Source organism: Myripristis murdjan, chromosome 24 (assembly GCF_902150065.1).
Source record: "Myripristis murdjan chromosome 24, fMyrMur1.1, whole genome shotgun sequence".
In the NCBI taxonomy this organism is placed as follows: domain Eukaryota; kingdom Metazoa; phylum Chordata; class Actinopteri; order Holocentriformes; family Holocentridae; genus Myripristis; species Myripristis murdjan.
The window spans coordinates 27,159,487-27,185,017 of NC_044003.1; the positions used below are offsets into that span (position 1 = coordinate 27,159,487).

The following is a 25,531-nucleotide window of genomic DNA, read 5'->3' on the forward strand; positions in this document are numbered from 1 at the left end:
TCCAGAGGCTTGGTTTACATCTCAGCAGAGTCTGGTGAAGGTATAGGACGCTCTAATGACAGAGCTGGCTTAAAAGAGCATCACAAAACCAAACTGCATTCACTTAAAACCTAAACTCATATTTAAATACTTTATTTTTATATTAGGACTAAATTACAGGTTTCCCTGGCATTTTTGCTGATGTTTTGTACACCTTCCACCCTTTAAGACATCAGAAAGGATGCAAATTTAATTTCTGAACATGTCCAGACTTTCCACTCCTACAGGATGTTACTAAAATAAAAAAATAAAAATTCTGTGTCTGGGACGAGTGTGATTCATCTTCTAAGAGCCCTAAGTCCTGTGTGCCATGTGAGGGTGTGTTTATTTTTACTGTCAAAAAAAATCTGAACTGATGAAAACATTGCATAATTAGCGTGTTTGAGAGTAGATATATGGCACAGTGAAGCAGGAGTTAATTGTTTTGTGCTCCTGTCGTGCCGCAACTCATTCAGCGGAGCATAACTCAGTCCTGAGAAAGTATTTTCACCAACCCCACCATCTGTTACCAAAATTAGTAGAATGAGGACAGTGACAAAGCAGCCATTGAGTGTCTGGAGAGGCTGGGCGGGGCTGCAGGGAGCCGGCTGGAGCAGCTGAGGTGGTTCAGTTCAGCGGCAGATAAATGACGTGCACTTACAGGAGCACACAGACGTTTTAGTGGATTTGTCACTGGGTGCAGCTCTGGAGGTTTTCAACTGGGCTGTTTCCTTGACACTCACACTGCTCTCTAAACAGCACACATCCTCTCCTGTATAACTCAGTCACCAAGCAACAAATTACAGTAATCAGATTACTTTTTTTTTTTTGCAGTAACTTAACCGGTTACTTGTTACTTTTCTAAGTTGAAAAGAAAATCCTGCGTGGCATCAATACAATGTGTCGGTATTGAGCTGGCGGGTTGTTGACTTGTTGGTTTAACTCCTTGATGCCGATGTGGATTCATTTATTTCAGGTTTCTTGGACAGAGTTTGATACAATGTACACAGACAAACTGAAAACCGCTAGTGTTTCTAGTGGAGGCTACTTTGCAACACACAACATCCATCAAATAATTGCTACCTGATTGGTTGGTTCAGCTTAGGGTTAGGGTTAAGCTTAGCCAATCAGAGGCGGAGCAGGGGCATGTAAGTGACATGCACTTTGGAAAATGTTGTGCCTGTCAGTCATGCTGCTGTGCTGTCGATGTGCCTGGTGCCTGGTGGAACAGGAAATGGAGTCTGTACAGCAACTTGTACCTGGTGGTGTTAACTCTATGCGAGCTGGTGTGTTTTTCAAGAATACATCTATTTCAAGCACATTCTCTCGATGCAGGTCGGCCTGTTGTTACTGGCCACTTGTGATTTGCTGTCAACAAATATCGATCAAGTTTTGGTCAGTTTGAGCTGTTTCAATAAAGTGAAAGTCTTCAGGAGCAGCAACTTTCTCCAACACTGCTTATGGCGTTTTGGATCAGAGAGGTTACTGCTGGAGGAGTGATGTCACGGAGGCGAGGATGATGAGATCGAGACTGCAAACGAGCAGGAATCTTGCATTTGGGATGAATTCGCCGAGGGAAGAACTGTAAGTACAGAAAACCCTGGAACAAGAGCTGTGAAAATTTGGACTCGCTGACAGCAATGTGTTTTCATATGATGAAATCAAACCCACCCCTGCGTTGTTGTCACATCAGTAACTACAACAGAGACTGCCACGGTGTCAGCGGCGGTGCTTGGAGAAAGGAAGGAGACAGTATATTGATGTGGCCTTCATTAAAATACGCCACAAGAATGAAATTTATGGGAGTGAGCAGGAACACAAAAGGGGGGGTGCAGGAAGACAGTAACATCCATTACAAGTGATGGGGGTTTGTGCATCCAAAAACCAAAGGGGGAAAATACATTTAACAAAACAACAGAGGAAGCAGAATGTCTCAGTCGAGCCTCTCTTCTTTTCATGAGCACCAAAGAAAAGGCATAAACACAATGTTGGGAGTTTCATTTATTTACTTATTTCTAATAGGTAACCTCAGAACGTGTGGGTGCAATATACAGCTTCTGATACAACCAATAGATATTCTTTCACATACAAAAGTCGGTAAAATAGTACTCTAGCAGTGTAAACTGGATTTTACAGCTACAACAAGAGTGGTACAAATCGTTCCATGCTCATTTACCTAAAACACTTTATTTTCATTCTAGACGTACACTAGCTCTGCTCAGCACTGGTCTGAGGTCTGAAATAGAAAAGCTAACAATTACGTTTAGGTAGGAGAGGATGACAAGTGTTGGCGAGGGGCTCGATTCCTTAAAGATACAATACAATAAAATAAAATAAAATAAAATAAAATAAAGCTACCCACTGTGTCCCTGATGTGTAACTTCAGAATACTTGACCTAAAACCGTTCTTGCTTCCTGGTTGGAAAATACATACCGCTTTATTCCTGTACAGTGACCCATTTATCAGATTCCCTGATTCTCGCTGCCTGAATTACACCTCAAAATCCCATGATATTCCAAGAATTCCATATCGTACACTGGCACTGTGTACTCCTTCACCTGTAGAAATAACACATTTATAGGAATATACAAAGATATACAAAGAAAAGAATATACAAAATACAAAGAAAACCACATCAGAAGCCGTGTCTCAAAAGCATAGCACATAGTGTTTGGAATACTTTGAGTATGTAGTGCGTTCACACTGCAAAAATATGAAAATGCAGTACACTGAAGAATGGCAATGTACATAAGGCGAAATAAAATCTTCTGTGTAATTTATGTGTAATTCTATTATCTAGACTTCTAAAGCAGTATACTATGGAGATGAGTATACAGTTTGTACCGTTTGGTCTGTAGTATGCTTATGGGACACCCAAACTGTGTGAGGATGTCAGTTGCAGCAAGGATGGCTACTTGGTGCAAAATCCTCCTTGCTAGCCACCATGGTGACACGTTAACATTACCATGCATTCACACTGTGAGCGACAGCATCAAAACGTGACTCAACCTCCATTAATCCCCTACACACACAAGGGCGATGTATGCACCCCCTTGTTTCCAAACTAATCTTATTTAGCTTCATGAAGGGTTCTGCATGTGAAGTGCAAAGTAAACTCAAATCTCCCTAATTCTCTACAACTTTAATTTAAAAGACTACAGGAACAAATGCCTCAAAAGCAAGGCCTGGAGAACAGCTGCCTCCCTCACTGGGCAGATGGGAAGCTCTTAAGTTGTTTCAGATATTTTTTTTGGTTTATTTTTGATCAGTGCGATCTAATTAGCACTAGTTAGCTAGCCAAGATATCTTATCAAAATGATGTAGTGTTAATAGTAAAAGACAACGTGTAAGCAGCGGGAAATATGTGATCTGCCTGCTGCACTGCCCATGATCACCAAGATCAGACTGACACATGAACCAAGCTGATGGCAGCGTGAACACAGAGGCAGGGTTAGTGCACAGCATCCTGGGAGTACAGTCCCTGCTCATTCGGAGGGTATGGGATGTTTGTAAGAAATTCAAAGAGTAACTGTGAAAGCAGAAGAAACTTTAGGTGAGGGGGAAAACAAGCACGCAGGGGGTGAGATATGCCTTAAGAAGCTACTAAAGATAAACAGGAGGGCGTAATGTGTTCAGCTCAGCTGGTGTGTTCCTTAAATCTACATGTGGAATACTGCAGTCATGGCGACGTGGTCCTTGTTCAGAGTGATGGCAACGGTGATTCATTCAGAGCAGCTGACTGGACGACACTGTGGTTTACCAGTTGTCAAGGAAATCAAATCCAGTCTTCAGGATGTTGCTGCTTGTATTAAACTGATGGAGAGAGAGAGAGAGAGAGAGAACAAATGATTGGACACAGGCTAATTTGAGTGTACAATCACGCAAACTCCAAGTTTAGACATTACTAAAACTTTAGAACAACAGCTCTAACACAGACTGAAGATACAACTGAACAAAACTCATACAACCCTCCTACTAGGTGTACAATCCTGTGTGAAACAGACATGGTCATGGCACATCAGCTCGACAGGAAAAACTTGCTGAGGAGGAACAATCTTATTATTTATGTCAGCAAGGTTCCCCCTCACTACACAGCAACAGCAACAAGCGGTTAGATGGAGCACCGAGGACTGTGAAACAGGACTTTGTGTGCGCTGGGGGAAAAGCTTTCAGACAATATGTTATGTGTCATCTGTTTATTTGAGCAGCCTTTCATTTCTGGTTTAAAATGGCAGCTTGTGTTTTGTCTGCCACAGCTATTTACATACAAGTGAGCCGTCTACCCTGCTGACACGCCGCTCCTGCAGCCAGTGGACATTACCGCTACTGAACTTTGTGCTTTCCAGACCGCATTGGATCTTAAACTATTTTTGTCACCACCCTGGGTCAGACGATATTAACATTTACTTTAGGGCTGGACAATTGACCAAATTTTTCTTTTTCCAATTATGATTTTGGCTTCTGGCATTATGAAAAGAAGATAATCATGCCAAAAGGATTATTCTTCTGCATGGAGTTCTGCAGTGATGCTCTCGTTTTGTCTTGCCCCAATTTACTCCCAGCCAGGCTGTGACATGTTTATATTTAACCTTCAAGGAAATCCACTGTTAAAAAGACAAGTTGTTTATGTTCAATAAATGCATGACGTTTCCAGAGTCAATGAATAATGAAGAATTGTGATCTCAATATTAACCAAAATAATCATGATTTTTGCCTTACTTCAGCAGCCCTGTGTTACTTTACCATTGATTTGGCACAAGATATTTATTTTTGTTCACTGTGGTAACTGAAAATATCAGTCTATGACAATGTTTTGGTTAGTGGCCCCTTTCCAGTTGACTAATTTAGATGTGACCTAAGTCTTAGTGTCAATGTACCAGTTAGTGTGGACTTTAACTTGTGATAGAGGATCAGTTCAGCAGATGCCACAAGCCGCTGAGCTCTAACTCTCTATCCTGAATCTGGTGAAAACAAACTCTTATGTAAGAACAACACTGTACAGAGAACGAGGAAGTGAGGCATTTTCTTTCTGTACTTTCTGTATTTCACCCTCTCTGGCACTCGGCTCAGGCTCGCTAGTGCTGATCACTGTTCAAATCTGATTTGCTGATGAGTTCACACTACAGAAGGATGTGAAGGGTAATGAAGAAGGTCCTGACTGGATCAGGAGGCCAGAGAGGAAAGCCCTGGACCTTCACACACACACACACACACACACACACACACACACACACACACTCCACAGGATCACCTGTGCAGCTAACATACACTGGCACCCATGTGCGCTCATCTGGCAGTGCCCAGGTCAGCCTCAGAGCTGTGTTGTGTGTCCCTCTCCGACAGACTCTGGATGTTTTACACCACAGAGATCATCAGAAATGTGTTGAGGTCTTTTCCAGCACTCACCTGGGAGAAGGCGGGGCTGGAGGACAGGGTGGGTGACTCCTCTTCAGGCTTGTCCTTCTCCAGGCCGGTGGGCAGGTTGGAGGACTTAGACATGAGGCTCGAGGAGAACATTTCGTCTACGGTGTTGCTGACCGATGGGAGGGTGCTCTGAGCTCGCTCCCAGCCCGCTGCCGTTGATGACACATTGGTTGGCAGGGCGGCGCTTGGTGCAATGGAGATGGATGCCGGCGTGGTTGTCACGGCAATAGGGATAGGGGGTGGGGGAGCAGGGGGTTTGGGTGCCCGCTGCTTGGTGGACTTGGTAGGAACTGGAGGGTGGGACTCTGCCACCTCACACTCCTTGGAGGTTGCCACGGTGACAGAGGTCTCCTGTTAGTACCAATTATGATTATTACAGTCAGCATTATTAGTGTATTACATTTAGAATGAAATTCTGTCAGATATTTGTTTGTTCCATATGGCACATGCTAGAAGTTACAAAAAGTGTTTCCACATGAAGCAGGCTGTATTTGTGTTGACTTGTCATTTAGTGAGCGCAGCATCTTCATATACTCTGCTGCAAGCTAATGGAGCTAGCATTAGCTAACGTGCTACTTCAACATCAGCTGACCAGCACAAATTATTCGATTTTTTACAATTTTCTTACAATTTGAAAATGATGGCCCATGTGGCAGGGTTGTAATCAATGGGAAACAGAGACATAGTGCTATGCTTGCCTGTCGCAGGTAGGATGGCAGGGACTTCTCTCCTTTCTCCAGGGATTTGATCTGGCTGGGGGTCAGAGACTGGAAGTCAGCCTGCTCTCCCTCCAGCCTGGACCGCTCAGCGCTGATCTTCCAGAAGGACGACTCCTCCTCTGGCCTCCGGCCTGAGCCCTCACTGCTGGACACCTTCACAAGCACATGCAGCCTTAAGACTTCATTTCTTATGTATCAATACTAGTAATGTCGATCAAAATCCCATGTGAAAGACCATGCCCTGAACTGATTCTAATGTGACCTCTTGACCAGACTTCACACCAGTATATGTTAAAAAATATAGAGGGTATTAATATATAAAGCAAACTAGGCACCAACAACATGCACCTCCTGACCAGTAAAAACACACAGCCTGACACGAGTCGACCCAGAAGAGGAGGAGTACCTTGGCTCCAGGTGTGCTCTTGCTGAGCTGGCTGGTATGAGACAGCTTGGGAGCCTTTGAGTCAGCCTGGGAGCTCAACGTGCCCTGATCCGCTGAGCCTGATATTAAGCTGAACTCCAGCTGACTCTGAATAAATGGCAACATAAATAAAATGTCATTTTGGCGGAACATTTTTTTGGCACACACACACACACCTCCCCTGAAACACAGCAATTAGCCTGTAACTACAACTACTTACGCAGAATTAAGATGTCATGATTCTGGCACGCTTACAGGAACTTACAGTGTGTGAAAATTAAATTAAAAAACAACAAAACAGCAGACTGTGTCAGGGTCTTGCTAAATCCGAATCCTCGTTACCTTGGTTTCCCATGAGAAGGGAGCTGAATGCTCGTCTTGCCAGGTGATATCCTAAACACAAACAACAAAAAAGGCATTAGCACTGACAACCCATGCGGCAGCACTCCATTTCAGAAATGTTAAAATATCAAACTTTCAATTAGAAAAGTGAGCCAATCAGTTGAAGTTAGAATGCGGTTAAAGGCAGATTATCCACTTTCAAATGGGAAGGGAAAGCCACTTTGTTTACTCATGTTAAGGATGAGGCTGGGGAAGGATGAAACCCCTCAGGTAGCTGTCAAGACTAATAACCTGTAGAATTAATCTATCACTTTCAAATGCTTATCTTCAATTTAATGTTTTGATGCCAAATGTACACAAAAACATAAACAGCTGAGTGAAATGCTTTCATATTTTGGCTAATGATGGGGTAAAAGACTTGTCCAGAAGTCCTGATGTATTTCTAAATTATATTCTTTGAAGAACTGATTGACATTAATCTTCCTTTAACGTTACCACAGCATGTTCCCTTTCAAACTGCAGTGCCTTGAAGCTCTATTTTGGGAATTAAACGTACGCCGATTTGAAAAGTGGCTGCCGAAGTCTCAGTTCATATCCTTAACCATAATTTATTGGATGTGTATCTTTGTCTATATCTATGTTACATTAAACTGGCAGATTTTCCAAAGGAGTTCGGCGTGACGTTCTCTCTAAACAGGAATGGCACCGTGACGTTTACTAACAAATATGACTATGTGGCTATGTGGCTAGCTAGCAGCCTGTCAATAAACAACCAATTTTGTCCTCTAAAACAAGTACATGATTATCAAATGTGAAGTCAAAATACAGGATGACTACCTCGTCGCCAAAATGAACTATCTTCTGCCCGGTTTGAAGGAGCAATTTCGGGTAACAAACAACTTCTTCTCGCTCAACTCTGTGCATTGCGTATCGGGCTCGGATATGAGGATCCATCATCCAGTTGTCGATGGCGTTGTCCTGCTCGTTGGGCGTCATTTTGTCCCAGGCCGAGCCGTGCTTAGCTTTGATTTTCTCCCGTTCTTGCATTATTTTACTGGCCATGGAGTTGATGGAGGAAAAATATTCTAACTTCTTTTGCTCCAGTCTGTGGGCATCGAGCCCCGCCATGGTTGCGGCAGCCATTTTCAGCTGACTGCCGTCTTCTTCTTCGTGTTCTTCTTCTTTGTTGTTTAACAGCAGCTGGCATCCAACATGTCGCACTACTGCCATCTACTGGAGGTCATAGCTTTCATAGTCCATAATCCATAACGTTTTTAAATCCGATGAATTAACCAAGATGTGTTGCTGCTGCGCCCACTTTCTCGTTTCCAGTTACCTATATGAGCAATAACTACATACATTTTTCTATGGTCAAAAATTACTCATATTTCACAGCTCCCCGATTTAGAAGTCGCTGCACTGAATAAAGCTGCTACTGACTCCGATCAAGATTTTTATTTTTTTTTTAATAATCAGTTCCTAGTGCAATCACACCTGCAGAGAAACATAGTCATATGCTTAATCATCTCTATTTCATTTTTAATACCATTAAATAGGGCTGCAGATCCAGCGGTTTCCATAAGGATCCTCTGAACCATCTGTAAACACTTCAACTCTCTATATTTCTCGGTGTAATTATGATAATATGCCACTATATTTTGTAGGACAGTGGCACTAATGCAAAGTTTGTCCTCACTGTCAGTGGACCATTTCAACCAACAGAGCAGGGTGCAGGACAGTTTGAAACACCTACACTGAAGAAACCACAACACAGGAATATATAGATTTTTGTGGATCACTTTTTGAATTAATAGTTAGAAACTGCCCAGATAAATTTAAACAGGCCATTCACAGGCCATTGAGCCCGAAACATCTAGATAAGTAATCCCTCACATCCTTTCCAAAACTTGAATACTTTTTGAAATTACTGGCAGCATTATGTTGACATAACCTCACAACTACATTGTATTACTTATCATTGTACTTGTTTCGAATATGTTCATATTCCCATTTTATATTCTCTTTGCCCACTTGTATCGCAGTGCCTTCCTCTTTCCACTAAACCCTATTAATTTGCCTAATTTCACCTCAGGGACCAAAAAAGTTTAATTCCATCATATTTTCTTGTTACAAATTAAGTCCATTTATCTTACCACAAGCCCTTAAACACAGCTTACTTTAGCCCACTTAAATATAGATAAATCACATCAATAAAAACATATTCTCTGTAGCTTTTTTTAAAATCATAATTATGAATTTTTAATCATGAGCAGGAGGCTGAGAGCATGTTCTGTTTCATCCATGTGAACACACTTTACTGGAGGCGGATGGGTTTGCTTTAGAGGAATGGACACTTCACCTTCCCACGCATGTTTGGACCCAGACTCTGAGTTATTTGATCTATTGATTTCTCATCCTTCCAGGAACTCATAAATCTAATTCTGATGAGGACCTTTAGGCTCCAGTTACAGGAAGGGCTGTGACTGGAAATTCAGCTTCATTTTGTTCTTTTTTCCCCCCATACAGCCCAGTAGAATAGCTCAAAAAGGCTCATTTTATGATTTGGAAAAATGTGTATACTTGTATTATTTTTTCATGCTGAACAAAACATTTAAGCATGGGGCCCAGCCACTATAGCGCCCCCTGTATGTCATTTCTGATGATGTGTGATGTGTCGCTCCCAGTGGCACCAGAAGTAGCAAATGACCCAAAACTGAAGTTTCACTGGCGACCCACTCAGCCATGTGACGCAAAGACCAATCACAGACTGAGAGAGCTATGAGAAGTTATGCCCTAAACATTTGACTTCTCATGAAGCATTTTGGGGCCTGCTGCATAATTTTCATGAAATCAGGTATGATTTATACCAAACACACACTGTGGTGATATTGATCCATGCACTGTACTTGACACTGGATGTATGGTACCTACTATATTTGGGTTTATTTATGTAAATGATGAAGCTTTTTCTGCAACACACTAGATGACTTTGATATTTGAAAAAAAAAAAACAACAACAACATGATTTAGGACTTATGATGATAGGAAAGAGGAAGAGGAGGACAGTGGAACAAAATAATGAGACTGGATGCAGCCGTTGTTCAATATGATTTGGATTAAATACCAAACTTTTTTCTTTTCAATCCACAGCAATAATGTTTGGCCTTTTTGTACAAAATCACACATTTTACACAGAATTTCCTTTCATTTTTATTCCGTTGCTAACACAAGGTACAGCAAATAAAAAAAAACCCATAAATAATTTCAAATTAAAATATTTACAGTTCTTAAAGTCAGCATAAGACTATGGAACAGTTGGATGACAAATAGATTTATAACATTTAGTGGCAATAGCATCATCTTTATCTGCTGGTTTACAAAAGAGTAGGGATGCTTATGAGACTGAAAATGTAAATTTCTACAACAGAATCACACAAATCAAGTCGAGCTTTACATGAATCTCCAGAGCTCCTCTGTGGTGCCTTGAGAAATAAAATGGAAGCAATGACAGTATTGCATTTCCTTGTACCATCAAAGGAAATATGTGACTGAGTGCAGGACAGATGCTGTAGAATGACCACAGCCAGGGTCATCAGTCACACTTAGAGGTTGCTGTAATTTCGGGCTCCCAGCATGCAAAATGAGCTTGTCTACCTTTAAGCAGGTGGGGAAAAAAATCTCTTCTGGGCTAAAAATGAAACTAATGAAACTCTTGTGTTCACTTAAACATTCTGAGTTGTCAATTTTCTGAAAAATGTATTTGTGTAGGTGTCTAATTTAGTGCCACATTCAGAAATGTCTTGCACTTCAAATTAATATTCAGTCTCAGCGGGTTAACATTACAGTCACCAAGACCGAGGTGGGCCATGAACAATCAGTTATGATAGATATTGAACATGGATGTCATTTATAGGTCCAGCAGGCTTACGAAATAGGAACCACGCAGACTCACCTCTAAATGATGTCCGTATTGGACGCACATGTACCGTGCTTCATTGTAAACAATCCACATTCCTATTTAAGTGATTGCAGCTTTAACACATACAAGCCCTGGTCTGAGAGCTGATTGGTGGAGTCTATCTGAACACAGAATTGTGTTCCTGCGGATTTAATCCATAAATCACTCATGATCATTCGTGCTCATATTCTCTCATTAAAGGTGCACGTTGCAAAATTGAGGGTCGTTTGAATTAAGGACCGTTTGAGATTCATGTGACAAAAACGTGGAATAAGCCTATAATTTATCACTTCATCAACATCAATTTCAAAAAGTACTGATGAGAACTACACTGAGAACTACATGTTGAAACTTTGTGCTTACTCCACTTTTTGAATCTAAAGGGTCCTCACTTCAATGCAGTTTCACATAGTGCACCTTTACTTTGAAAGTTTGAAAGTCATGGGGGTGGACCCAGGCTAGATTGTGCGTCTCAGGCTGTGCTGTGACTGGCAGCGTGCAGGCTGAGCTTCTCATTCTGCATCAGACTGTTACCGCTGAAACGGGGGTGCATGGTGATGGCAGCCATCGGTGCTGTTCTAGACCTTCTGGAGCGAACGCGAGTGCACAGCAGGTAGAAGATCTCCACCACGTTGAGCAGCAGAGAAACACAGGCCACTGCGAGCATGAAGATGATGAAGATGGTCTTCTCTGTGGGGCGAGACATGAAGCACTCCACCGTGAAGGGGCAGGGTGCTCGGGAGCAGACGATTCTTGGGTCCATCACGAACCCGTATAGGTAATACTGCCCCACGATGAACGCCACCTCCAGAATGATCCTGAAGAATATGGTGGCGATGTAGCTGCCCAGCAGGTTGCCTTTGATCTTGACATGGCCCTTTTCATCAGAGTACTTGGGCATTTTGATCAGCTCGCTCCCAGAGTGCGCCTGCAAGTATTCCCTCAGCTTGTTCTCTTTGTGGATGACGTGGAGGACGTGAGCGAGGTAGACCAGCGTCGGCGTGGAGACGAAGATGATCTGGAGGACCCAGAAACGGATATGCGAGATTGGGAAGGCGTGATCGTAGCAGACGTTCTTGCAGCCGGGCTGTTTGGTGTTGCAAATCATGTTGGACTGTTCATCCCCCCACACCTGCAATGTTTGGAGAACTTTTTCATTATGCTGTATAGTGAAATATATGTATATAAAAACACTCAGTGCTTTTTAGTTGCATTTGCAAACATAGGGGCTTTTGACTGGAGGACTGAATCAAGCTGCCTTGATCTAAAGGCAAAACAGATCTTACATACACACAGAAAAATGATCAGTTCACAGGCAGAATCAGCATCAAAACTAACTTGTAAATAACAGTTTACACTTTAAGTTGTGAAATTCTATCAACTGTCCACACTCGGTTTTCCAACGTAATGCTGCCTGAGGGTATATTACAGTGCCTGAACGCTTTTAATACTACAGAGTAGGTAAACAAATGACGATGCAAAAATATATTATGTAGAAAACAATATCAGGCAGACCTTCTCTGCTCCAGCTCCCAACACCATGATCCTGAAGATGAAAAGTACAGTGAGCCAAACTTTCCCGATGACTGTGGAGTGGGACTGAACCTTGTCCAACAGAGAGGACAGAAAAGCCCACTCTCCCATGGTTTCTGATCTGAGGAGAGAAAAAAAATAAAATGTACACTCAAACAGAGGAAATGAGTGAATGAGATTCTGTCAGACAATGGAGATGTTTGGTTCAGTCTGGTTCACTTGTAGCTGTTGCATATGGTATGAATGAATACTAATACAACTTTAAACAATCTTACAATGCATGCACCAGACATATAGGTTGGGATGTGGTGGAGAGTAATCCTTCAGAAACTCAGTTAACCCAACTTCTTATTTGTCAAAGACAGGCAGACAAAATCCTTGGGCAAATTTGTACTTCACTACAGTGAGTGCTGTTAAACTGATGTAAGTTAAAGGAATAGTTCAGTCATTTTGATATATTTCTTATTATTTCACTCCCCCCTTAGCTGTTCTGTCGGACAGTAGTGGTGCTATCTTCCTCTCATTGTCACTGAGTGCTGGATAGCGGCTGGATGCTCCCAATGCTAACTGTTAGCCCCCTGCCATGGAGGTGGACTTCCCCCCAGCTAGCATTCTTAAAAATAAACATATCAATCCACTCAAATTTTTGAATAAACAAAGTTTGAGTTTGGTGATGTGTAGAACTTTGTGTGGCCTAAAACAATTTAAAAAGTGCATCAAATTTTTCCAAAGGGGTGAACTATCCCTTTAATTTGCATGGGGTCTTTTAACTGAGCAAAAGGATATATTAAGGCTGCTCTGAAAATATAAAAACAGATTTTTGTTCATATTGCTGGATGCTGTGTCATGATGACCACTCATGGTTTGCCGTCCATTTTATTCACTGTGACATCACTTCATATAATAACACGGTGTATGCGGTTGAGATGCATCCATACAGGACCATGTGCTGTAGTTACTCATAATTCACTGAGATTAAAGGGCAAACATTTCAAATGAAAACAAACTGTATGTAATGTGTTTTGGTTTGGGTGCAGGATCCCGTGTTGCTCAAGACACAATAAAACCCTGATCTATAGAGTGTTCACAAACCAGCGCTGAGCCGGCTATAAAATGCATGAACATAGAGTTACCCAACGCCGCCTCATGTGTGTCTGCATGTAGTGATAAGACAGATTCTCCTTCTCAGCAGATACCTCTCTGTGTCTGCAGACATCTTTACATATCAGCATCCATGAATATTTTCACTAAACACAGATAGATAGATAAATATGTGTGAGAGTAAAAATATGTGTATGTAAAAGGATGAATGTATATGAGAGAGCCAGAATGGATTATGCCCAGTATAGCCCCTGATCATACACAGTATATATTGCAAGAGTTACAGTTCTAGTCATATTTACTGTAAGAAATCACTGTCAGGAGTTTTGCACTGCAAAAAATAAGGGCATATTTAATTTTTGCTATAAATGATTGGTTTGAATGGTAAGGCTGTATAAAATGCCTGTTCTTTGGGCACACACACAGACTCCAACTCTTATGGGGCTACATGAGTAGAACATTTTAAGCTCTATCCTAAATTTAATAATGGTATTGCTATTTGCATAAAATAACATGAAATGACAAGATAATGCTTGCTTTAATCATATAACAAAAAGTAATATTGCAGATTTGAAGCTTTGAGAATAACATCATTTTCACGGATAATCTGTGGACATTCTCTCTCTCAGTTTTTTGTTCCATTGGTGAACTTGTAGCAAAAACTATTCAAAAAGGGGATGATCCACCTTACCTTTAAATTTGAAAAGTCCACGTTCCCAGCAGCACACCAGCCAGCAGCTGTGGAGCTCAGTGATAAAGAGACCAGTGCACCAAACCAAACCAGCCTACGGTGTGCCGCCTTGAACTTTAGATTTAGTGGAATTTCACAATTGTGTGAGCTGTCACGTTGTCATGACGTCTGGAAATGATAAATCTGAGGTGGAGAGTTTTGGGTTGAGCCCTGACAAGATTGCACAGGTTAATAATTGGCGATGCAAGAACAAGCTGTATTTTTTTTCCCCATAATCATTGTTAGTTGCTCATCCATTGGTTTTATTTTTAGTTGAATTTTATTTGATAGGAACAATGCAGTTTAATATAGTTCCAATACAGGGCATGAAACTGATGTGGCGCACAGTTTATAGCTATTTCTAATTGAAACACTTGTTCTTAGCTATTTCTGACAGCTATGACAAAAATAATTAGACTTTTGGTCTGCTGAAGGTAGGGAAACAGTAATATGGAAGCAAAAAAATCCTTTAATGCTATTTATAAATATTATTATCACAAATTGTTATAACAAATATTAACAAGTTTGATCAGGAATAGCTTTCAACTGTATTATTTCTCTCTCTCTATATATATATATAGTTAAATCATGTACACAGACATCTCAGACTGAAGGGGGATAAAAGTTATCCCTTCTTTTCACTTTTCAACTTTTTTATTTTGTGATTTGATGTTTGATGGGATTTGCCAGTTATTGCCTAATAAAGGCAGTCTTTATTGCTGTAGCAAATAAAGGCTGAATATATTTCTGCTGCTGCCTTCTTGACCGGGAATGGGACCGTCCTGGATAAAGGATAACTACAAATAAAATAATTTATCTTCTATTTTCTCTCATTATATATCAGGCTTTTGTTTAGGTTCCATCCTCATATAATGATTTTTTTTTAATTTATAAATCTATATTTTTTTAATGTCATAGGTTCTCCTATATGTGCCATGTATGCATTTTTATTGAACATGCTATCTTATCAATATTTCATTTGACAATAGGCCCCTTTACAAAGTGCAGAGATAGACCACTCCTTATTTTGAAGTGATGTGTTTGAAGCATACTGTGCTACTAAAAGAAGGAAAATGATTCTTTTTGAAGCATTAAGTGTTTTTCATTTTTGTAAAGTGTAAGCCCATCTAGTCTTTGTATTCAGAAGACAGTGGTTTTCTCCAACAAAATTTATTTCTTCAAAACAACATAACAACATACAAACATCTGCAGTAGAAACAGCATTAGCTGTCATCATTCAGTGTTCAATAGGCAAGCAGTTGTTTCTTGCATAGATTAACAAGTGAGTATAACAAAAGAACATAAATAGAGCATCAATATTGCACTGCTTCTAAATTACACCGTTCTATTTTAAATGAAAACAGTAAAAAATGCTGATAACAAAAGTGATAACAAAACTGAAAAGTGATACAATGGAAATGTTTCTCAGTGAGCGGATCATATCATTACATTACATTGAGACTAATGGTTCCAAAGTGGGGTCTAAGGACCCCTAGGGGAATGTGAGGGGCCTCTGAGTTGTCCTCAGCATAATGAGGATTTGTTTAATTTCACTGTAATTTAATTCACAAGAAATTGTTAGAATTCAGAAAGTGCAAGAGGTATTATCTCAATATATTCTTTGTTTCTGGTTTAATCTCACCACTGTTTGCAAATGTTCAAGTATGACATCGAAACACTTTAAACCTTTGGAACCTGTGCAAATTCACTGGGAATAAAATTCGGCAAAAAATGACAAGAAAACTATATTTCTAATGATTAAAATAATATATTTAAGGTAAGATCAGTGATGTTGGATCAGATCTCTTGTGTTCAAAAGCTTGTTAAAGGCATGTGAATGCAGCCAACTCAAACTAAAATATCTCCTCGTATAAGGGTCCCTAGAGGGCAAAATCATTTAAATGGGGGTCCATGGCTTACTGAAAGCAAACTTGGGGCTTCAGAAAATGAACAAGTTTAAAAATCCCTGATCTAGCCAGATGGAGCACGCAGTTAAAACACTGTTTGAAATCTTTCCTTCAGAGGTTGGGCTGTAACCCAGAAACTCTAAGAAGATCATTTCATGCGCTGTGATGGTTACAGCAGGTTTCTAATTGCCAGTCAGTAGCCGTTTCTCCTCTTTGGCCCCATCCAGGCTTCCACCGACACTATGGCTGCTCTCAAGCTCCATGTTCAGCTTGTTCTGTTGGAGAGCGTCGTCTGAGGTGGGCCACCTGGGAGCCGACAGGCTGGCAGGGTTTTCAGGTGAGGTAATTGGGCGACTCTGCCTCTTTGAGCGACATCTGACCCTGCTACAAATCAGGTAGAACATCTCAATGACATTGAGAAGCAGGGAGACGCAAGACACAACCAACATGAAGATAATAAAGATGGTTTTCTCCGTGGGACGAGACATGTAGCACTCCACGGTGAAGGGACAGGGCTTCTTAGAGCATGGGAACATGGGCACCATGACAAAGCCGTACAGGTAGTACTGGCCCACAATGAAGGCAGCCTCAATAATGATCTTGACCACCAGCTGGGTCAAGTAGGTCCCCAGCAGGTTCCCCTTGATCTTCACCTTGCCCCTCTCGTCAGTGTACTTGGGCAGTTTGAGCAGCCGGGACCCACCGGGGCTGGCCAGCTTCTCCCTCAGCTTGTTCTCCTGGTGGATAATGTGCATGGTGTGGCCCAGGTAGACCAGTGTTGGCGTTGCTACAAAGATGATCTGGAGGACCCAGAAGCGAATGTGTGAGATGGGGAAGGTCCAGTCATAGCAAACGTTCTCACAACCAGGTTGTTGGGTGTTGCAGATGAAACCTGACTGCTCGTCACCCCAGACGCTCTCAGCACCGGCTCCGAGGACCATGATCCTGAACAGGAAGAGGACACTCATCCAGATCTTCCCAATGACTGTTGAGTGGGACTGGACCTTGTCCAGCAAGGATGACAGGAACCCCCAGTCTCCCATTTTTATTGGTGATGTCCAGTTATTGCTCTGTGGTAGGAGAAACATAAAGGACAAATAAAGACTGTTATTGACAGTAGGCCAAAGAATGAACCCTCTCACTGCTAGTGTTGCTGACGAGGCTCTTGTCGCATTCATGTCATATTGGAAAAAGGGAAAGCACAGGATGACATGTCACTGCTTCAGCTTGGAAGTGTTCAATTTATGTTGAACTTGCTGGGACACCCACATCCAAGAAAATATTAATTTAGGAATTTAAATTGGAATGGACTGCAGCTACTAATGTTTGCATTGCATAAGTATAGCTGGTTGCATCACAGTGAATCTGATTTTGATTGTTATTATCTCAGATATCGGTGGATCCGTTATCGTGTTTGCCACCTGTGTTAACACACTTGCATAAGTTGTGACAAGCAGGAGATATCAGAGCCTACTACAAATTTCCATGTCCTGGTGGTAGATAATACCAGGGATTTCATGTGAATATTTTCCCCAGCTACAGCTTGTACAGTCCTTATGATGAATTTGACCAGACATGAATGCGGCATTATTTATCTCTAGAGTAAAAGTATTACTTTAATACATTCAACACGTAGCAATATTCAAATCAATAAAGACACATCCTAATAACGTAATCATGAACCAAGCTCTTACAGAAGTATTCAGCTAACAACCGAAATGACTCATTGTATAATAAAATTAAAAATTAGTAATGGATTGATCATTCATGACTTTGGCCACGGGAGAAGGAAGGAGACAGGATCTTGTTCCCCTGAGTCAGTCAATAAAAATTTTTAAAATAATAAGTAATCAGAGTTTTGGAACAGACATCAAGGCATTATACCTGTGGCATTCACTGACACACAAGAGAAAAAGAATCTTCCATGATTATATATATTGAAAAAGCGTACCGTAATACCTCTCATAGAACAATAAAGATCATTATTGTGCTATAAGACTTATTAGGGATTTTTTTTTTCATATGGTACAATCTGACTCAAAGGTAACAATGAACAAAATAAAAAATGACAGTTAATGTGTTGCCTAACGGGAACTGATTATACTATATCAGTAATTCTACTCAGAAAAGAAGGCAAATACCTATTATTCTACTCAAACTGCCATTGATTTTCATACTAAAATAAACAAACAAATAAAAGTGTTTACATTACATTTTCTGATGTTCCTTAAAGGTGAACCTTCTCTGAATCTTTTTTTCCAAGAAGAAAACAACAAAGAAGATCAGTTACCTGTGTGTGTGTGAGGAGAGAGTATAAATTGCTGCATCTTACCTGATCACCTGTCAGAAAGGACTATATCTGGCTCGGGCAGCTCTCTAACTGAGTTGGACCTTGGAGTTTTGTGGGTGAGGACAAATGAGGGAAGACATTGCGTAATACACATCTGGCTTGACTGTCACATTGACCTTGTCAGCAACCGTTGGCAGAAAAAGTTGAAAAAATACAGGTCTGAAAGGCCAAGTGTGTAATAATTGACCCATGCTCAGCACTGCAGCCTCTGAAGGCTGAGATCTTTCTGAAAAGACACACAAAAGGCTAGAAGTGCCATTAAAGCCAGGAAAAATTAAACCTGCTGCTTTTATTTGAATTTTCTATGTACTCCATCGGTGTACATGGGGAATAATGACATTTTAAATCTTCCTTATTCAGCAGTCACAAAAAAGGACTAAAATAACACCTGTTTAATGAGTTACACTGGCTTCCTGTGTCTTTTAGGATCATTTTTCATGAGTTTTAATTGACTACATGATTATAATTAAGTAGTCAACCAATTTGTAGACACAAACTGAAGCATTATGGTGATTTATCAACCAAATACACATTTCACCACTAAATCCTTACTGTATATAGAACTACTTACTGTATATATAACTTATTTTTACTTATTTTTATCTATATTGTAATTTTTCTTTTTATTTTTTTTGTTCTTTATTATTACATGTTTGCACTAAAAGGAGCTGCTCTTAATCTCATTGTACATGTGTATAGTGACAATAAAGGCATTCTATTCTATTCTATTCTATTCTATTTCAACCCTTTGCTGGCATTTTTACACTGTGATTCGGCGGTAGTATTGAAGCAACAATGGAGACCGCCTTCCTGAAGAACTTTATATTTTATTTTGGTTGCCAAGCTAAATTCTCTCAGGGTATTGCTAGAAGCAATTTGAATCCCTCACTACTTCACTACTTTTGGTATGAAATTGGTCCCCAATTCACAGCAGTAATACACTTAAAGGCAGAATATGCAGTTTCAAATGGACAAGGTTGAAAAAGGATATAATCCAATTTTAAATGCCTGTACTGAATCTGATGATTTGATGTCAAATGTACACAAAAACAGCAAATTTTAGGTTATGATTAGGAATGAATTCATGATTCTTTACCACATCATAACAAGGTGAGGTCCCCCTCGCCCATTATACCTACCTTTAAATTAAATAGTAGGTATAGCCACCAGTCACTGACAATTTCAAGGCAATCATAAATGGAAACACATAAACAATAAGTCCAGATACCTGAATAAAGTTTGAGGGACAGTTTTATTGCAAATATCACATTTTGTTGCATTTCTCTTGTCTAAAATGAAAACTCTCTCAACTACCATAAAAATCAATGAACCCTGCTAGTTTATCTTTATTTCTAGGTTTTACATTGATGGAGCTTATTTATTTCAATATTTTGTTCATACCTGGACTTGTAGATAGTCTGTTGAGAGGGCTGGGATGTAGTGTTGATGTACTGATGTAATCATTTGTGATGTACAGAGTTTGAATTAGTTTTATTAAATGAGTGGTGAATGGTGATCATTTTTGCTTTATCTGATCTGCTGTCTTGACCCTTCCCTGTACACTCCCCCTCCCCAAATGGATCACAATGGAAATAAGCCTTATGGCATTATTTTTCTTTCATGTATGCACTCACTGCCCTGGCAGAGCTGGTGTTTTTAGAATTACATTTAAAAAATAAAATCAATCAGTCAATCAATCAATACAGTTGCCAGTATTGCTGTGAAGCATTGCTTTATGTATATATTTACGTCATCTGAAATACCACAGGTGATTCCAGGAAAATGAAATTCTGACCGCAGCCATACCTTGAGCACAACTTTATTGAATCAAAACTATGGTACTGCATTGTTTAAAGGCATGACAAGAGCATTTTAAGTAACATCTATCAATAACATCTGCAGCGTATTGAAATGATGGGTATTTCAAGTCTGTCAAAAAAAAGGCATAACTGCCTGTCACAATTTTCACATTCAGCCATTGCAAGCAACACGAGGGGAGTCCTTTTTGCAGAAGTGGACTACTGATTCACTGTTTCCCTCCCACATAGAGTAAACCTGGAGAGGCACATAATCCATCCCTTCTCAGTACCTGAGCTTCAGATATGAACCTCCCCCATGTTGTTCCCCTCAGATGATACTTTTTTAGCAGCCCCGTCCACACCACCTGTGACCCCGTGCAGCCCTAACTTGCGTCCCTGGAGCTCCAGTTCCGTGTTGACACAATTCTGGATCATCTGGTCTCTGTTCTTAAAGGCCTTCCTTTCTGAAAGCGGAGGTGTCACCGGGCTCACGGTGTAGTCCTGCCTCCTCGCCAGACACTCCTTCACAGCTTTCATGCACAGATAGAACAGTTCGGCCAGGCTAAGGACAAGTGAGATGAACGCGACAACCAGCATGAACCAGATAATGACCGATTTCTCCGTGGGCCTGGAAAGGAAGCAGTCGACCTGGTGAGGGCAGGGGAAGCGGCTGCAGACATAGCGAGTCTCGAGGGTGAAACCGTAAAGAAAGTATTGACCCACAATAAACAAACTTTCCAGGAGTATCTTGGCCACTAGATGGAGGATGTAACTGCGAAGAAGACGTCCACGGAGATTGATCTTGCCACTGCTGTTGCTGTACTTGGGAACTTTGTAAGCTCTCTTCAGGAAAAGATTGGCTTGGTCATCGAACTCGACATGCTTCTTCATCCTCTCCCTGACCTTGGATTGGCAAGGCAATAAGACATAGTTAGACATTACCCAGTTATTTGAGGAACCTTAAAGACCCCATCCAGATGTATCTTAAATCCTTACAAAATTCTGTTAACTGCCATGTTATTATTTGTTAGGTTTTAGGCATAGCTTTTTAGTGGTATTTGAAGTGTTAATGTGTGTTAAGTGTATCCTGTACCCCTCGAACAAGAGGAGAGGGTTTCCTGCAGGCCTACTTTGTTCACCAACTGAAGTCCCTCACCTTCTTCTCAATGTGGATCACATGAAGGACATAAGCGAGGTAAAGAAGCTTTGGTGTTGCCACAGAAATAATCTGAAGGAACCAAAAGCGCACATGAGAGATGGGAAAGGCTTGGTCATAGCAGACGTTCTCACAGCCTGGTTGCAGAGTGTTGCAGATGAAGTCAGATTGCTCATCACCCCACACCTAGATCCAAGCAGAGATGAGAGCAAAAGATTCAAGATTAAAAATGAGAAATACCAGTTTCATCTGTAAAATGCTTGTTTTCAGGATAATGGACTGTTGAACTAATTGACTTTCACTCCAATGGAACATTTTTCAGATTATTAGGGTTTTGGAATAATTGTCCATTGGACCAATGGGCAGTCTGTGACATGGCAGAGCTGCACTTTCGAAGGATGTAGCTTAAAAAGTAGGTGTCAGATTGCTACAGCCTTGGCATGGTTTGACTCAGCAGGAGACGCTGGAAATGTAGATGCATAAAAGGTGTATGTTTGTTTAAAACTGAGGGGAAGAACACATTGAGCAGCCTATCACTGAATTTCATCGCCTCTGCAGCTGAGCACATAAACCTCATCATACTTAGCAACAGAAACTACGGTTGCCAGGACTTTTGTTCTGTGAGTTCTCACCCCCAGTCAAACTTCAGTACCACTCCACTGGAATGTGTGCTCAAGACAGTGAATATTGTACCAGACCTTTTCTGCTCCAGCACGCAGGACCAGGATGCGGAAGATGAACAACACTGTGAGCCAGACTTTGCCGATGACTGTTGAGTGAGTCTGCACTTTATCCAGCAGGCGTCCCAGCAGATCCCATTCACCCATTTCAGTCGCCAGTTGTGCTGCCTGCTATAGAGGACACAAATATGGAGTGTTTTTTGTTTCTTTATCATTCAGTCAAACAGAATCGGTTTGGATTCAACAATTGATTTGAGAACAACACTACTGACATGTCAATCAAAAAACGTTTCATTGCGAGTAAAACAAATTTGATCAAAATGAGAAACAGAAACTTTTGTTTGCGACTCCAAAAGTTTTACTAGCTGAATCTTACTGGCAGGACCTATGTTGAAAGATGTAAGACACGTCTCTGTTGGCCAGTCTCAACCAGAGACAGCATGGTAACATCCACAGTTATGATGTAATAGTCATGTAATATTCATGCAAGCTCAAACCATATTTCAGCTGTATAATTATATGAAATTCCTGCAAATCCAAGACAAAATAGCATAGCACATTTAATGTATAAGTTACACAAATCATAGTGTAGCAGTCAGACTGTACAGACTCTGTCTCAAGGCCCAACTTTATCTTCTCTTGCAGGCCAGTATGAGCTTACTGATAGAGGTCCTGACTGCTGATTTGAAGTCTCCACAACAAACTGGTCCCGTCTGCTGGGAACCAAGGACTTAACCTTGCTCAATACCTAACCTATAAACATCTTAATTCAAAGACTGTGAAATATTAAGGTCATCTATAACCAACAGCATTCAAAAAGAACAACAAGCCTGAGGAAACTGGGCTGGAAAATGTGCATTATGTTTGACATTTCTTATTAAATCTCAATTCTATAGACTCGCTTTTAAATATTTATGTATTTTATTTATGAAATAATTTATCTCTCCTTTACGATTGTTACCTTGTTCTGGCCTTTGCTGTTGATCATATATGTTTTAATCATTTATAAAAAAAAAAAATTATGAAACTGTGTTTTTAAAAGTAATAGACAGCACACAGAGATACACAATGATTATTAGAAATGTTTCACTATTAATGACAGTTGAAGTTTAGATAAAAGTATTGTTTGATTGGTTAAGTCACTTGTTGAGTCATTAAATTACAGGCATAATTCCACATTGTAAGCCTCTGTGTACATTCACAGTGTTCTGAGCAGTTCACATAGCAGGCACATTAATGATCAATGATGATCAAATGTACATTACGTTAATCATTTATATTCCAGAAATCTACAAACTTGTGAATGCTTGATGGTACTACTTCTGTCCGTTCTGTGCGGACAGAAGTGTTCTTTTACATTTCTGATTTCATAATAATTCTGTTCTACACGCAGCAGCAGTTCACATATTTGGTGCAGTGAACATTAAACTATATAGATAGGATATTTTAATATCAACTTACCGGTGAACAAACCCTCAGAGGGAAAAACAAGGAGATGAAGAGAGTGATGCCCCAAGAGGATGGTGAATGAGAAAGTGATTAAGTTTTCCTCCTCTCATTGTTCTTTTTGTATCTTATCTGGAAGGACTTTAAAAAAAAAAAAAAAAAAAATCCAGCCCCAACTCTGAATGTGACTGGCTGGTAGATGCAAAACCTGAAATATTTGACCTACAACTTGTCTGACAAGACCTTTTGTTTCGTTCTCCTCTATTTTGTATTTCCCTTATTTCTTTTGAATTTAAGCATTTAATATTAAAAACACTTAAAATGTGGACATTAACAAACCATTTGGACATTCATTTCATTGTGCATGCCTATATAAATTACCTCCAGAATGGAAAATTTATTTTATTGTGTTTTGCAAACTGAGATATGAACAAGGACAAGGACACAGTGTCAATGATGTGAAGCACCACTGTTTACTTGCACCCATGGTCTGAAAGGCAAAATACATTACAGCCTCTCTTTTCACTCACTTTCAACTGTGGATGTGGCCTTAATATGTAATAGTGCAGTTTTGAATGTACTTAAGATGGAAGCCATTCCTATGTTTCAGAACAGAAAAACACTCTGCACATCTATTCCACAAGACAAGTGCTTGAGAGAAGGATGAGGAGATCAAACTAGACCTTCATCAGGCAGTCCTTCCCATAGACTTACATCCAAAGCAGTTCAAAAGAGCCCTGAAGTCACTTCCCAAAATAGCTGTAACTCATCTTATGAGCTACCTTAGCAGGCCAGCTCCTGCCCTAGACCTAAGTATTTTCTTTTATTTAATTTTTTTTTTTTTTTTTGTATATCAATCACTTCTCGTTTGATGTTTTTTTTCCTATCTTTTATCTGATTGTATTTTTATACTTGTGGTTAACATCCTTTTATTAATGTAGTAGACCTATATACATACTAGCATTGCCTAATGAAGGATAATACCTGTTGTCCTGCAGGAGAGTGAGTGAGGCTCACCTTCAGCTCCTAGATGTACTTTGCATCTAAAAATGATATTCCAGCATCATTGAATGAAATTAAAACAAATGAAGCTTCTTAAAGGCCAATAAGCCTGAACTTCACTGGATATAGAGCTATTAAAAAGTACAATAAACAAACACAAATTATTTTTCCAAATTGTTGTTTGTCCTCTTATTTGGCAGTTATGCCTAGATGAATTGAATGTGTTCATAACTTGTCATGGTAAGAGCACCACACTGGAACCACACTGGAAATCACACACAAACTGAAAAAATTGTGTTATCCTTGATAATTTCAGTTGGACACCACTTTGATTATATTAAATTAAAAACAAAACAAAAGATGGAGTCAACTGTTGGGGTTTGATTCTCCAAAAACCCACTCTTGTTGTGTTGCAGCCCTGCTTTGGTCAGCACTTTGTGTGTTCAGAGGGGCCAGCTGCCTCTCACGTGCTGACGGTGTTTACACTCTCTGACCTGGAGGATAACCTGGCAGCCTGCGTGGCTGCTGTTCCTGCATGTGAATGATTTACATCATCGTTAGTTTTAAGAGAAAAACAAAGCACGGATGACATGCAACACATAGAACAGAGTCAACCGCTCATATGAGATGCAGGAAAACAAACACCTACCGGTCAGATACAGGATGATGCTTCTGAACGATATTTGAAGTGTACAAAGTGTTAGGCAGGGCTATTACACTACAACTAACATATATAGTTACATTTTGCAAAGCATATATTCATCAAAATAAAACAAGGACCAGTTATTTGTGGGAAAGGGGGAATATTTTATTATGCTGGAATGATACATATTGTCTCTGAGTAACAATCAACAATTTATAGCTATAGATATAATATACTGTTTGACCAGTCACTCAATACAGGCAGCACAATAATGCATCTAAAGCATGTTCACCACAAA

At 40.2% G+C, this 25,531-nt stretch overlaps 4 protein-coding genes across 4 annotated transcripts; all 4 read right to left on the reverse strand.

The window, feature by feature from the left end:
* Positions 1 to 2,001: 2,001 nt before the first annotated feature.
* c24h1orf198 (chromosome 24 C1orf198 homolog) lies at positions 2,002 to 8,107 on the reverse strand. The gene is made up of 6 exons (XM_030046736.1): positions 7,766 to 8,107; positions 6,929 to 6,979; positions 6,569 to 6,694; positions 6,142 to 6,315; positions 5,426 to 5,794; positions 2,002 to 3,832 (listed from the first exon to the last, which is right to left on the reverse strand). Exons 1-6 carry the CDS (start codon positions 8,069 to 8,071, stop codon positions 3,776 to 3,778), a joined length of 1,083 nt encoding a protein of 360 aa, XP_029902596.1. The 5' UTR covers positions 8,072 to 8,107; the 3' UTR covers positions 2,002 to 3,775.
* Positions 8,108 to 11,358: 3,251 nt separating this feature from the next.
* LOC115355834 (gap junction Cx32.2 protein-like) lies at positions 11,359 to 12,530 on the reverse strand. Its single transcript, XM_030046740.1, has 2 exons — positions 12,402 to 12,530; positions 11,359 to 12,018 (listed from the first exon to the last, which is right to left on the reverse strand). Exons 1-2 carry the CDS (start codon positions 12,528 to 12,530, stop codon positions 11,359 to 11,361), a joined length of 789 nt encoding a protein of 262 aa, XP_029902600.1.
* A 2,925-nt stretch (positions 12,531 to 15,455) lies between these two features.
* Positions 15,456 to 18,517, reverse strand: gja13.1 (gap junction protein alpha 13.1). Its single transcript, XM_030047111.1, has 2 exons — positions 18,490 to 18,517; positions 15,456 to 17,227 (listed from the first exon to the last, which is right to left on the reverse strand). Exon 2 carries the CDS (start codon positions 17,198 to 17,200, stop codon positions 16,340 to 16,342), a length of 861 nt encoding a protein of 286 aa, XP_029902971.1. The 5' UTR covers positions 17,201 to 17,227; positions 18,490 to 18,517; the 3' UTR covers positions 15,456 to 16,339.
* Positions 18,518 to 19,757: 1,240 nt separating this feature from the next.
* On the reverse strand, positions 19,758 to 23,722 carry LOC115356690 (gap junction Cx32.7 protein-like). Its single transcript, XM_030047936.1, has 4 exons — positions 23,604 to 23,722; positions 22,161 to 22,313; positions 21,463 to 21,648; positions 19,758 to 21,209 (listed from the first exon to the last, which is right to left on the reverse strand). The coding sequence occupies exons 2-4, from the start codon at positions 22,287 to 22,289 to the stop codon at positions 20,604 to 20,606; spliced, it is 921 nt and encodes a 306-aa protein (XP_029903796.1). The 5' UTR covers positions 22,290 to 22,313; positions 23,604 to 23,722; the 3' UTR covers positions 19,758 to 20,603.
* Between the last annotated feature and the right edge of the window lie 1,809 nt (positions 23,723 to 25,531).